General features: G+C 39.0%; 1 protein-coding gene across 1 annotated transcript in view; it reads right to left on the bottom strand.

The window, feature by feature from the left end:
- LOC134353648 (MOB kinase activator 2-like) overlaps window positions 1-12701 on the bottom strand; it is a 199503-nt gene extending 186802 nt beyond the window's left edge. Inside the window, exon 1 of the mRNA XM_063061815.1 lies at window positions 12441-12701. Within this exon, the coding sequence (XP_062917885.1) occupies window positions 12441-12457 (17 nt within the window). The 5' untranslated portion in view covers window positions 12458-12701. The remainder of the gene's footprint in view (window positions 1-12440) is intronic.
- Between the last annotated feature and the right edge of the window lie 1987 nt (window positions 12702-14688).

Below are 14688 nucleotides of genomic sequence, written 5' to 3'. Positions count from 1 at the left end.
CTACAAACAGGTCATGGAATAAGGACCCTGCAATCTTCACACTTAATGCAAGTAATTGATTAAAAGAGAAAATTATTCAAGTGTCATGCAATATGAAAACGTTGAAGTAATCACACACCCATATAATCAAGGGGTTGGATTACTAGAAAACTGTCCATATCAAGATTTTTCATGATACAAACTCTGATTTAAAAAAATTACAAATGTTGTTTTTTTATTGCATATTTTCCCTCACATGAATTCTATAAAAGATTTTCTTTATTCTGCATCTCAAACTTTTGGAAGTGAATTGTGGACTCCATTGGATGAATTTCTGTTCCTCAAGCTGCCATAATATGAGGGTACACTCCGAACACAACTCGTCAATCAAACAAGAATGAAAATAATTTCATCAATGCTTAATTTTCTGAAGTTATCATAGTAACAATCTATTTTATTTGAAATATGTACCCTGACTGCTTTTTAAATTAGTTTTCTATTGGATTATTGCCATTTACCCCCATCAGATTTATTCAAAAACTCAAAAGCTGTGAACTAGTGTAAGAAAATGTTTCATGTCACACAATGATCATTCCTGCTGAATATAATCAGTTTAGTTTTCAAGTTCTCTGTAACAATGGCACCTGATTATTCTATTTTTTAAAATTTCCATGTTTTAATCATAATGTAAAATACGGTACAGATTTAAAAGTTATATTTGTAAATTAGTATTTTATAAACCAACAGCTCACAAATATAACTATCCTCCCAAAGTTCACAGCAGCTTCTGATAAGCATTTTTAACAACTGGTCTAATGCCAGTTTGTAGAAAATCATTTAAACAGGTTGAGTATCCCTTATCCAAAAATCCAAAATCTTTTGAGTGCTGACATAACCTCACAAACGGAAAGTTCTACAAAGCACTGGGAAGGTTCCCAGGCATTGTGTAGGTCTCTGCACACCACAGACAGTTCTGTGAAGTGACCTTACATATGTAATGAACAGAAGTTAAAGAAAGACACTGCATAAAGCAAAAAATCAAGATCTTGATCGTGTAATGAAAGAGTGGATTTTTCAGCATCAGAGTGAACATATGCGACTTAATGGAACGCTAATCATGACACTAGCAAAGATCTATCAAGACAAACTGAAAATTGAAGATAAGTGTGAATATTCAACAGGTGGTTGCAGAAATTTAAAAGGCATGGCATTAAAGTTTTAGATTTTAAACATTTTAAAAATAAAGCATTTGTTGATCACAAAGCTGTAGGGCAATTCATTGATGAGTTTGCCAAGATTGTCACTGATGAAAATCTAACAACAGAACAAGTCTACAGTGCTATTAGATAGGGTCAATGTAAGCAAGCTTTTTCCACAGAGATTGGGAGAGACTAGAACTAGAGGTCATAGGTTAATGATGACAAGTGAAACATTTAACAGGAACCTGAAGGGGAGCTTCTTCACTAAGAAAGTGGTGCGAGTGTGGAACGTGCAGACAGTGGAAGTGGAGAATGCAGACTCGTTTGCAACATTTAAGGGCAGTTTGGGTAAGTACACGGATGGGAAGGGTATTGTCCAGATGTAGGTTGATGGGACTCAGCAAAATAACAAACTTGCACAGACTAGATGGGTCAAAGAGTCTGCTTCTGTGCTGTAGTGCTCCATGAATCCAAGGCAATACACCAATCCCAAATATTAGTCTATTTTTTTAAGAAACTCCTTCTACATCATTAACTTCATTTCTTAAATTAGGAGCCTAATGAAGATTCAATCTCTTAAATACCAAATTAAATTTTGGTTACAAAAAAAAAACAACAGGAAATGCTGGAAATACTCAGCAGATCAAGCAACATCTGTGAGAAGAGAAACTGAGTTAATATTTCCGGTCAGAGACCCTTTTGCATTCGGCCCAGACAGGGTATCTCGCCAAGTACTAAAGACCTGGGCTGATTAACTGGCTAGAGTGTTCACCAATATCTTTAACTTTTTGCTTCAGCAGTCTGAGGTTCACACCTGCTTCAAGCAGGCTTCAATTATCCCGGTACCCAAGAAGAACATGGTAACCTGCCTCAGTGACTATTGCCCAGTAGCACTTACATCCACTGTGATGAAGTGCTTTGAGGTTGATGATGAGACATGTCAACTCCTGCCCGCAGAGTGACTTGGGCCTGCTCCAACAAGTCAACAGCAGATGCTATTTCATTGGCTCTTCACTCAACCCTGGAACATCTAGACAGCAAGATACATATATCAGGATGTGCTTCATTGATTACAGCTTGCCATTCAATACTATCATCCCTCAAAACTAATCAATAAGCTTCAAGCTCTAGGCCTCAATATCTCCTTGTGTAACCCGAGCCTTAATTTCCTCAACTGCAGACTCTAATCAGTTTGGATTGGCAACAGTATCTCCTCCACAATCTCCATCAGCACAGGTGCAGCACAAGACTGTGTGTTTAGCCCCCTGAACTACCCACTTTATCATTATGTCTGTGAGGTTAAACACAGCTGCAGTGCCACATTTAGCTTTGCTGATGACACCACTGTCGTTGGCTGAATCAAAGGTGATGACAAACAGGCATACAGGACCAGAGGTGGAGAGGGTCAGCAACTTTAAATTACAAGGTGTTATCATTTCAGAGGATCTGCTCTGGCTCTAGCATGTAAGTGCCATCATGAAGAAAGCAAGACAGCGCTTTTACTTTCTTCGAAGTTTACGAAGATTCAGCAAGCCTTCTAAAATGTTGACAAATGTCTATAGATTTGAGGTGGTCACAGGGAGAACATACAAACCTTACAGACAGTGGTAGGAATTGAACCTGGGTCACTGGTACTGTAAAGCATTATGCAAAGTGTTGGTTGCAGCTGCTCAGAGATGACTTCATGTTGATCTAGTTGAAATCCCCCACAATGCTAGAGAAGGCATCAGGGTGCGCTGATTCGTGCCTGTTGTCTACAGAGGTCAGCTCCTTAAGTGCCTGCCTGACACTGGCCTGAGGTGGTATGTACACCACAACCAGGACGATGGTGGAAAACTCAGCAGATGAAGGATGACATTTGACCGCTAGATGTTCTAGGTCAGATGAGCAGGACTGGGACAGAACCACCACATCTGTGCACCATGATGAGTTAATTATAAATCACACTCCACCTTCTCTACCTTTGTAAAAAAAACCTTTCCTGTCTTTGCAGAGAACGGTGAAGAAATGGAACTGCAGCGCTGCATCTGAAATAGCAGGGACCGAAAACATAGCTAAGTACACAGCAGTCCTTGATGTCCCTCTGGTACAGCAATCTTACTCTGAAGTCTTCAGTCTTACTTTCCAGAGTCTGTACATTCCCCAGCAGGATAATCAGGAGTGGGGGTTCTAAAGCCTCTGCACTTCAACCTTACTTTCAGCCCAGCCCACTTCCCTTGCTTCCTTTATTGTAAAGGAAAACTGCACTCGCGACCTGAATCTGCAGTCTGGGATCCATTGACTTTGAGTATCGAAAGATTTTTTAAAATAACATCTTAAAACAAAGTACCTGCGGATTTTAGCTGTAGTAGTCCTAACAGGAATATTTGATGATTCCCATCAGAGCTGCACGCAAGGAGTCACCATTATTAGTGCTACCTTTTCTGTTATCAATTGATTAATATCAATTAAATTGATAACAGTAGATCCACAGTACTTTAATGAATGGCATCAAAAGCAAATAAGACTGATAAAAAAAGAGCAATTGCTACAAGTAGAAAGAATCTCTTTTTTCCCTTTCCAGGGTGTGAGGAGTTCTTTCGAAGACCCTGACCTGGAGTTACACTGACTTTGGTTGTTTGCGGGAATGGGACCCACTCTCAGGGCCTCATGACCGGCAGCTTTTTGATATCCCAAGGATGAAGCCTGGAAGACGAGTATGCCTTCAGGGTTCCTGGATTTCGTGGCTCTCGGGATGTGCTGACTCTAGGCCAGTGCCTCTGGCTGAAGCTTTGCGGGAGAACACAGAACATCAGGAGCAGCAGGTTAGCTGCCGGGGGTTGTGTACCCAGAGAGCTGCGCCTTTTTAGTGCTGATTCTCCGGGCGCACAGCTCAGAAAAAGTGACGCAACAGACGTTTAACATCGTAAATCAGCAAGTTGTTTGTTTTGTCTCCCCTCTTGCTGTGAAATGGGGACATCTCCTTTTCTCTTATTAGGGAGGAAGAGAGAGAGCCTGTTGTATGTCGAATTATCGGGTGAGTGCAAGTTTTTGGGGTACTGCAAGACTGTGTCTTTATTGATGCTTTGCTGCACACTTGAGTGCTCAGTGGAGGGTGCTGATGCTTTTTGCTGGTGGGGGTGGGGAGTTCATTGCCTTGTTGCTGTTTATGCATGGGAGGGGGAGTTGTTAGGGGGTGCTTTGGGGTTCTAACGTCTTAACTGTTATTCATTCTTTGGGGCACTCCTCTGTTTTTGTGGATGTCTGCGAAGAAAAAGAATTTCAGTATGTATATTGTACACATTTCTCTGACATTAAATGCACCTATTGAAAAAAGGGGAAACAAGTTCTGCAATTCATAGGAGCGAACACCTGCACAGTACTGTGCAAAAGTCTTAGGCCCAAGAATTTTGCACAGTACTGTGTTTGTCACCGTGGAGTGGAAAGCGAGTTTGTAAATCTGATAGGAGCAAATGATGTTGGGGATGGTGAGTGTGGAGCACTGTGGGAGGGGTGTGGGACATGTGGCAGAGAAGGAGTGCCAAGAGTGAGGCTGGTGCAGGTGCAGACACACCCAGCCCTAAGACAGCAGGCAAGGTCATTTGATTCCAAACAATTGGTTTATTAATCATTACAAAATGCTTCCCACTCCCTCCCCTCTTTTCCCATCCATGATTCCCCTCTCCCTGCCCCCTTCCCACTCTCAGTCCACAATAGAGACCCATATCAGAATCAGGTGTATCATTATTCACAAATGTGATAAAATTCGATTTTTGCAGCAGCAGCAGCTGTACAGTGCAATACATAAAATTACCACACTGCTGTGTAAAAATCTTAAGGTACCCTAGCAATACATATATGTGCCCAAGACTTTTGCACAGTACTGTACAAATGCTGCGCTTTTGAACTTACAGGCTGTCCCTAGGTTACAGCGGCCTGACTTATGAACATTCCTACAAATGAGCCCCCCATTTTATTTAAATTCACAAGTCTGACATACTTACGTACATTCATTCCCATTAATGGCAGTACTTTCTTAGTCCTATACTGACTACACTAAGTTTTCTGGAGTGGTACTTAATCCACAACCTAGTAACTTAGCAGCAATTTTGCCACCACACGGCTGCAACTACCACCTCAAAACGGATTGGCAAGTCAAAAGTTGCCGAACGTGACCAAATTTTACTCATTGAACCTTCTGATAAAAGAGCATCAGGTTGAAACATTCTTTCTGTCCACAGATGCAGTCCGACTCATTTCCAGCACCTGCTTTAATTGCAGCTTTACAAATACATCGAAAGGTAAATTTCCCAGAAATAATGTCCTCTCCCCCTACATCTTCTTCCAGCCCCCAAGTTCGTTGAAACACTTTGAGGCTGACATTCTTGGACAGGAATTCTTAGCCTTTTTAATGTCAATGAGCCTGACCATTAACCGAGAGGTCCATGGACCCCAGGTTGGGAACCCCTGATCTAGGAACTAGCCAATAATAAAAAAAGAGCACATTACTTTCAGTTTTCTGTGCATACATGTGAGCATCATTTGAAAGCATTTGTTAAAGTAAACGATGCTTTGAAAGGTAGACTTAAAACAGCAGGAAACCAATGAGGCTACACAGGTTTAATAAAAAAGGTGCGGCAGGAAATCCTGAATCTTAAAACTTTCTTTTAGACTTTGAATGGATTAAGTGCTCTGCAATTGCTAAAGTTGTCAAAGTGTACCTAATACTGATAAATAATTATTCTAAGCGAATGCTCTACAACAAAGGACCTGTATCATTTATAATACTCAGACAAAGAAGAAACAATAATGCTGCCAAATTACACATTAATCTCTAGCAGAAGAATATAACGTTGCATTAATGATTAAAGTACATCCGCTCAAGGCGCATTTACTTTCATTCCCTGAGTGGATGCCCAGTTCTCCTCCCAGATGATTACCTAATAAGCTTTTATAATCTGAATCACAATCTACCAGCCCTTTTCCATCACAACCATGAAGCTTACTACTTGTTCACTCCCACTTTTGAACAGAAACCCTTCAGCATTCACTATATTGAACTCTAAATATTTTAGTTAACTACAATGTGATTAGTTGAGAGTACACTAAGAATATGCAATTCTATTTGACAAGAATGCTCTGTAAAATTTTTTAATTTTATTCACATTAAATGCATTGAACAGCAGCTTAATAATTATAACATTAACTGTTGTACTTCACTTTATTATCTGCATCTAAGTAATTTCACCCGTGTTCAACCGATAAAATAATGACACACTCTACTTCCATGAGAAAGGGGTAGGAAATAAGAAAAGGTAAAAATAACAAATGGTCCATTTTCTTATGATCAATATTTCAAATTTGTAATGGCATGTAAGAAGAAATTAATATAGATATTAGACATTAAACTGTCAAATTATCAAAGATTGCATGCTCCTGTTTTCCAAATGGAATGATACATCAGTTGTTTAGTTCACAGTATTTGACAGAGCTCCAAGTGTTAGTCTAACTAGCCATATATCATGTGAAAACACCAGCTCTTTTGTTGAAGAGAGAACCAGAAGAGCAGGATCTGTATCAAACAAAATCTATGTTTGAGAGGGAGTCACTAAAGAGCAGTTACCTTTCAGAACCCGGCAGGATTGTTTCCCCCTCTCTTGCCAAGGGGGATGCAACCAATGTTCATGTACGTACAATACTAAGTCGAGCAAAAGGAGAAGGAGAATACTGAGGTAGCTCATGGATTCATTGTTTATTGAGAAAGCTGATGGTAGAGAAATGGTTCCTGAAACGGTGAACAGCAGTGACTCATCTGCCACTGCACTTACTCACAAAACATGTTCAGTTCACGTTAGTTCCTTTTACTGGTACCATAGAAGAAACCTGTACTAAAGACAGAAAGAAAGTCACAACTGTAAAGAATTTACAATCTTTCAGCAATTAATCAAACCCAGTATCCACATTGAGTATGTTTAGTCATCTTACAGACATGTCACTGCAGAGATTCCAATTCTAACTGCATGAATCAATAAACAGTATGCCAGTACTGAAGCTGTCCAGTCTCATTCAGCTAAAGGAGGTTGGATAGCCCATATGCTAAGAAAAACAAACTCTTAATGTTAATTTGGAAATAGAATGATCTTACTGCAACATGCCCAAGATTTCTGAAGGCAACTGCACAGATAGATAAAGGCTTAAGAAGGAAAAAGGAATACTTGTCATCATAGACTATAGGAGCATGGACATTATAGCACAACAATATAAAACAAGTATTAGAGCCACAGTTGAATTAATTATGTGGTTCTGGGCACCACACCGACTGCAGAGGAGAGAGTGCAAAGGAGATAATCGACAGGCAGAACCAGGACATAAATTCTACTAACCCTTTCATGAAGATCTTGCTTTATGCAGCACATTTAATGCACATGAATACCCATGTTAAATGTTTTTTTTTAATTTTATTTTTATTTGGATAAGGAATTCACAATTATCATGTACTTTTTTCATACATATAACCTTTTCCATTTTTTTATATGTATAAAACTACAATTATTTATACATTCTTAAGTACACATTGAGATGATATAAAAGGAAAATAAACATTTAAATAGATAATTATGTACTGTGGTAAATCTAACCTATTAGGCTAAGTAATGAAATTAGTTGTTAAGAAAAATGGTAATAATAGTTTCCATACAACCCTTCTGGACCATTTCCACTGGTCCAAAATGTTGCATACAAGCCTATATACCAACCATTGTAGGTGTTTATATCCCAATTTGTTCGTGCTTGTTCCTGCCCGCAGACATAATTATCCAATCCCTATGTACTTATTTACTTAATTTTTTCATTTTTTTTATCCCTTTCCCAAATCTTTCCCTTTACTCAAAATATTATATCAGGATTAACCCCTATAATAAGTTTCACAAATATTCTACCAGCATCAAGGCCTCAGGACATGCTTTTAATATTTCTACAATGATGATCTGACATGAAGATACTTTGTGGCAAACTAGATGAGTTGCTTTATTTTAATAAAAGTGGCAATTTAATATTTATTTATTTATTTCAAGGTACTGTGTGGAATACGCCACCCCCCCCCCACCCCCGCCGGCTCTTTGAGCTGCGCCACCAGTAACCCACTGATTTAACCCCAGCCTAATCACAGGACAATCTACAATGATCAATCAACCTACTATCTGGTACGCCTTTGGACAGTGGAAGGAAACTGGAGCACCCAGAGGAAACCCAACCGTTCACTGTGGGGACATACAGACCCCTTACAGATGATGTCAGAATTCAACTCTGAGCTCTGACGCCCCATGCTGTAATAGCATTGTTCCAACCACTACGATACTGTCGCGCCCTATTAAGTACAGTAAAACATATCTGTTGCACGTGCTGTCATATTACACCTGCTCGATAACCAATAGTTGGGATTTTTAAGAACTCAGTAACTGATATGCATAGAATGCTGACAATTAATTAAGAAGAGTAACAATATTTATAGCTACTTGCTTGACTCTACCTTAGCTTCAAGTGGAAAGGTAATATTTGTTTGGTGTAATAAATGAAATGTTTTAAACTGTACAATGATCCATGATGAAAAGCATTAAGAAACAGATCATTTCAGTTAAGTCCTTTCAGTTTGGGAAATAATGTCCCAAAAAAAAATCGAAATAATTTCTATGGAATCTCCAGTATTATCTTACAAACCAAATGGTTAATTCCCTAAAAGTACAGCTAACAAAAGCAGTGAGCTTCACTAAATAGAAAGATAAAATGCTTCATCTTTGATTTGTGTATTACAAATAGCTTGATAAATTTTTTTTTATGATTTCTTGCTCTGTTTGCTAACTGGAATTGCATGTGTATCATTGTGAAAGATAATAACACATGCTATATTGGTGTGATCACCATTTAATTAGTCTAGATGGACTAACTGTATCAAATCACCCTTTAAGAATAAGCAATGAGAGTCAAAAGAGTTAGACGAGGGAGAAAAAAAATCTAATGATAGGATATACTAATTCGTGCATTTACAATACTGTATTGTAAGTACAAGAATTGATTTGTATATCCAAATTAGGAGTCTTACAATGCTGTATTCATACTTTTGTCAGGAAACCAGTCCGCAGGGATCAAAAACACCTCCTCCCTGCTGACAGTCAACACAGGTGCATGCTTAGCCCAGTCTTCTACTCTCTCGACACTCATGACTGTGTGGCTAAGCTCAGCTCAAGAGCCATCGATAAACTTGCAAATGACACTGCTGTAATTGGTAACATCTCAGATGTAGATAAGGAGGCATACAGGAATGAGGTAGATTGGCTGGTTGAGTGACGTTGCAAGAACATAACTTTCAACCAGTAAGACCAATTAACCCATTTTGGACTTCAGGAAGGGGAAGTTGGGAGAACTTATACCTGTCCTCATTGAGGGATCAGTGTTGGAATGTGTGAGCAGCTTCAAGTTCCTGGGCATTAACATCTCAGAGGACCTATCGAGCGCTGCCATACTGATGCAATCACTAAAGGGGCACATCAGCAGCTCTACTTTGTTAGGAGTTTGAGTAGATCTGGCATATCAATGAAGAATCTTACGGATTTCTACAATTGTATAGTGGAGTGCATTCTGACTGCTTGTAACACTGCCTGGTACGCAGCCTTCGATGCCCAGGATTGGAAGAAGCTACAGAGGATTGTGGACTCAGCCAGTTCCCTCACGGCCAGGTCTCTTCACCATCAAGGACATCTTCAAGAAGTGCTGCTTCAAGAAGGTGACACCTATCACCAAGGACTCTCACAATCCAGCATGTCCTCTTCTCATTGCTACCATCAGAGAAGTAGCACAGGAACCTGAAGACCCACAATCAACAATTAAGAAACAGCTTCTTCCCTTCTGCCATCAGATTTCTGAATGGAGCATGAGCCGATGAACAGACCACATTTGACCTTTTTTTGTCCCATTTGTTTATTTTGTAATTTATAGTAATTTAATGTTTTTGCATTGTACTTCAGCCATAGAACAACACAATCCATATCATACAAGACAGTGATAATAAACGTGATTCTGATTCAGAGCGAGAACAAACTTAACAAAATGTTCTATTCCAACGGGACCTCTTTTTTGTGGGCATTAGAGATGAGAAGCCACAGCCCCTCACTGTAACCATATCAAGTTTGCTCACTATTGCCCAAGTAACCACTGATTTACATTCACATGTTCTATGTATTGAGATATACAGTACTTCTTCTAGAGCGGATGCTTCAAATATCAGCTACAATTTAAATATTCATTATAATCCAGCCTTCCTAATTGTTATTGGAATTCAGTACAACATTGATTTATATAATTGATTCCTGGGTTGAGGCAGCTGTCTTACAAGGAGAGATTGTGTATGGCAATTAAAAGAAGGAAAAATTACCTCAAAGATGCATACAGTATTTTGAAAGGGCCAAACAGGATAAACAGTGAGTGGTTATTCTCTCTATGGAGAAATATTAGATGCAGTCATGTCTGTAAGAATTTATTATTCTCTACATCAGGAAACTCCAATATTTTGTGGATAAAAGGTTAAAAATCAATAAATTTTGGATATTAAGAAATCAGAGCACATAAGATCAGGCATGAAAGGTAACAGGATCAACCGTGATATTAATGAATAACAGGATTTCTATGTTCTGCTTCTATTTCTAAAATTCTTAAAACTAACTTGTTCAGTTTAAACATGATATACAGCTGGCAATATTAAAAGTATCTAAAATAAAAGCCTTTGTTCTGAAAATTATCCTCAAATCCATTAAGCTATCATTTAACTCTAATTTGACATACTTCATGCTTCCAAAAAAAGGGCAAAAAAATCAATATAAAGCTAATTGCAACCTTTGTCTGGTGCTCAGAATCTATAAACATAGAAAAGCATATTAATGGTCATAAGCATGATTATAATTTATTATTTACCAATATTTCAGCTATAAATATGTTTCCTAAAAGTTAAAAACTTAACTTTCTGACTAAAATAGTGTCTCAGTATTGACATTTGAAAATACTTTAAAATTTCTTCAAGATTATGGACTATTTTGACTTGCATTCGTAAAATTATAAAAATAAACAATAATTAGATATTTCCCCACTTATAAGGGAAAAAAAATAAGTAATCAAACAAACAAAAATATCACTGAAAATGTAGTACTTTTATACAATAAAAAGAAATAAGCTATGAACTATAAAAGAAAATGTGCCACTCCAATAATATTTGCAGGACATGCAAGTTATGGTAGCAGTATAATGTTTAATCTTCAAGGCCATTAACTTCCTTACTGAAGAGATAGCATCAACGTATATTTGTGTGTGCTAATACAGAGTCTTACTATGTTCATTTATAACTTCAGGATCTTAACTACATTGCAGCATTTTAATCCTACTTGTCATCAATAAAACTGATAGTTTCTTTTAATTCCTTAAACTGCTAGGAAAATGGACAATATAATTTTCCAATTACTTTACTGAAGATGCATTTTAACACTGAAGTTGTTCTCAACGCGTTCCAGGTGTTACATATTAATAGAAGAAATGACAGAACAATACCCATGAAGTCTAACAAGAGTCCAAATCCTGCACGTAAAGTTTTAACCCAACTAATAAACACATCTTACAAATCAAATAAATGCCCTTTCTATCCTTGTTATAAACAATTTACTAAGATGACCTACTGTATTCCAGCATGACATAGCAAATTGCTAAACATGCAAACAGTACGACTTGCTTTATCCCTCCCAAGCTTGTTCAGTAAAAGTATCGCGCGCAGTTTATTATACGTCTCCATAAATAGATTATCTCTGACCTTTGCTTTTCTTACTTTCTTTAAGCGAAATGCTATCAATGATCATTTTAATAACAACCAGGTCTTTCTTTAGATTAAAAATCAATCATTTCAGCGTGGAAACTGTAATTTTACACCTTTCTCGATTTAGTATTTATCCAACCATATGTATCGTAAACCAATTCAAAAAAAAACAAATAACCATCTCGGAAGGGCAGATAAAACCGACCTCTCTTCCTACTTGCCGGGTGCATTTACATGACTTTAAAAAAATGAAACTTCTACAAACTATCTCCGTCATTAAACAAAGTACACCTGGGAGCGGAGGATAGGGCACCAACCCCTTCATTTCGGCCCACTATGAGCTGTAGAAAGAGGTTTGATGGATGGAGTGCTGGTCTTACAACCAGCCAGTACCTCAGTGCAGGGCTTCTCCCTCCTGAAGTTCCTTCACTTACCCCATGAGCCAATCCATCGCTGATCCGATGAAGAGCTCCCAGTACCTCCTCAAGCTTCCTCCAACCCTTCTCCCGCCACCAAACACTCAAGCACCATCAGACTAGAAGCAGTGCCAAGCGAGGGTCGGGAGGCATTTAAAGGGCGCGCAGGCAGGGTCTGTCAAGAGCCGTTGGCTGTGTGAGGGACGGAGCCCAGCTGGCGGAACCCTTCGCCTGTCCAGGCACACTCAGACATCAGCGGCGCTGTGCGGCTCCCGGCCAGACCGGAACACTCAACACTCAAATGCCCACCCCCACGAGGGTCACGGCTCGCTTCCGCCGGATATCGACGCCTGCTGGGAGTTGTAGTTTATCTGCTGTCCGGACCTGTCCTCAGGCGACTTCAAAAATCCGCGGAGTTTTGAAAAGTGGTCTGGGAGCAAACTGTCAGATATACTGTAACTCCGAAGCGAAGGCAGAAAATGTTGGCGATACCCAACAAGTCTGGGGCAGCGTCGATGGAAAGAGACTACTCGACTAACAGCTCACTGGTAGACTCAAGGCCGAGGGTAACTGCAAAAGGAAAGGAATAGGGTCTTAGAGTAAACATGTTTGTAAACTATCTTAACATGTTTTGCGTGTAAGCTGTTAAAATCCTAAAGGAAAGCCACCAAATTTAGACGCAGATTGGTTGTATTCGGTTAGTTGAACAAGGTACAGAGTAAGTTATTTAAAATATGTTTTAAATTAGTAGAACCAGCTCTGCGGATTCTTTATAATTTTCACGAGTACTCATTTGTTCAGTATTGCTTAGTCAAGAGGATTGTGACAGGCAGAATCGTATAATGTCTTACGTTGCTGAATAACTTGCAAATTTTATTTTCACGTTGCACAAAAAGAAGCCAATTTCTCCTTTTGTAGTTGGCATCAAGTGTTTAAATTTGTGCTGGTCTGAAGATTAAATCTGCGACAAGTTTCACTTCATAGTTAGATTTTAAAAGTGTATGGCGCTTGGATTTTATGTAGTGTATTACTTATTATTTCAAAATGTATGTTGTTCAATTACCTATTCTGTTGAATCATACCATTCAGATGAATTTTGGTCTGCAGGGGTATATTCAGTCTGCATTTTAAAGAGAATTTTGCTGCTAAAGCACGTGGTTTATTCGGCAGTTCTAAAGAGATCTTTATTTTAATTACTATTCCTGAGTCTTGAACAATTAAAAATATAATATTAATTACAGGAGTTGTAAGATCCTACAATGGATTACAATCCAGAGAAAATCTGCAGATGCTGAAAATCTGAGTTACACACACACAAAATAGTGGAGGAACTCAGCAGGGCAGGCAACATCTATAGAAAAAGATACAGTTGATATTTTGGACCAAAACCCTTCAGCAGGACTGGAGAAAAAAAGCTGAGGAGTAGATTTAAAAGGTGGGGGAGGAGAGAGAGAACCACCAGGTGATAGGTGAACCCTGCAGGGGGAGGGATGAAGTAAAGAGCTGGGAAGTTGAAAGAGACAGAAAAAGGGGGAAGGAGCACCAGAGGGAGGCAATAAGTGGGCAAGGAGATGTGAGAAAGGGAAAAGGGGAGGGGAAATGGAGGGGGGTGTTTGGGAGCATTACCGGAATTTTGTGAAATCAACGTTTATGCCATCAGGTTGGAGGCTACCCAAACGGAAGATAAGGTGTTCCTCCGACCTTAGTGTAGCCTCATCACAACAGTGGAGGAGCCCATGGATGGACATATCGGAAGGGGAAGTGGAATTAAAGTGGGTGGCCACTGGGAGATCCAGCTTATTCTGGCAGTCGACTGTACTTATTTCCATAGATGCTGCCTGGCATGCTGAGTTCCTGCAGCATTTTGTGTGTGTTGAATGGATGACAATGATTGTTAAAACTACAAGAAGCCTTTAAAAACATACTGAGAATGAGGTTCAATTTCACATTATCTGATGAAGTATAGGGAGAAGAAGATGGTAGAATGCTGGTAGGATATTGGGGCTGAAAGCTTAGTTTCACAGTCTTTAAAAATGTGGAAGATCAAGATCGGTTTAATGAAGTGGTTGCTTTGGTCTTTCAGAATTTGAGTTAGTGGAAGCAGTAATTTACTAAATGATCAAGTTGACATCATAGGGCCTTTCAGGATCCCCAGAACTGAAGAAACAAAACAATGTTTCATTAGCATATAAATGAAATCTGCACCTTTATGATAAGGACATGTGGTCGATGTTTAGAGATCTCTTGCAGGATGTTAGGGATAAAT

Source organism: Mobula hypostoma, chromosome 11, assembly GCF_963921235.1.
Source record: "Mobula hypostoma chromosome 11, sMobHyp1.1, whole genome shotgun sequence".
NCBI lineage: Eukaryota > Metazoa > Chordata > Chondrichthyes > Myliobatiformes > Myliobatidae > Mobula > Mobula hypostoma.
Note: the sequence above shows the minus strand (reverse complement) of the source record. Positions and strands in the feature narration are given on the sequence as shown.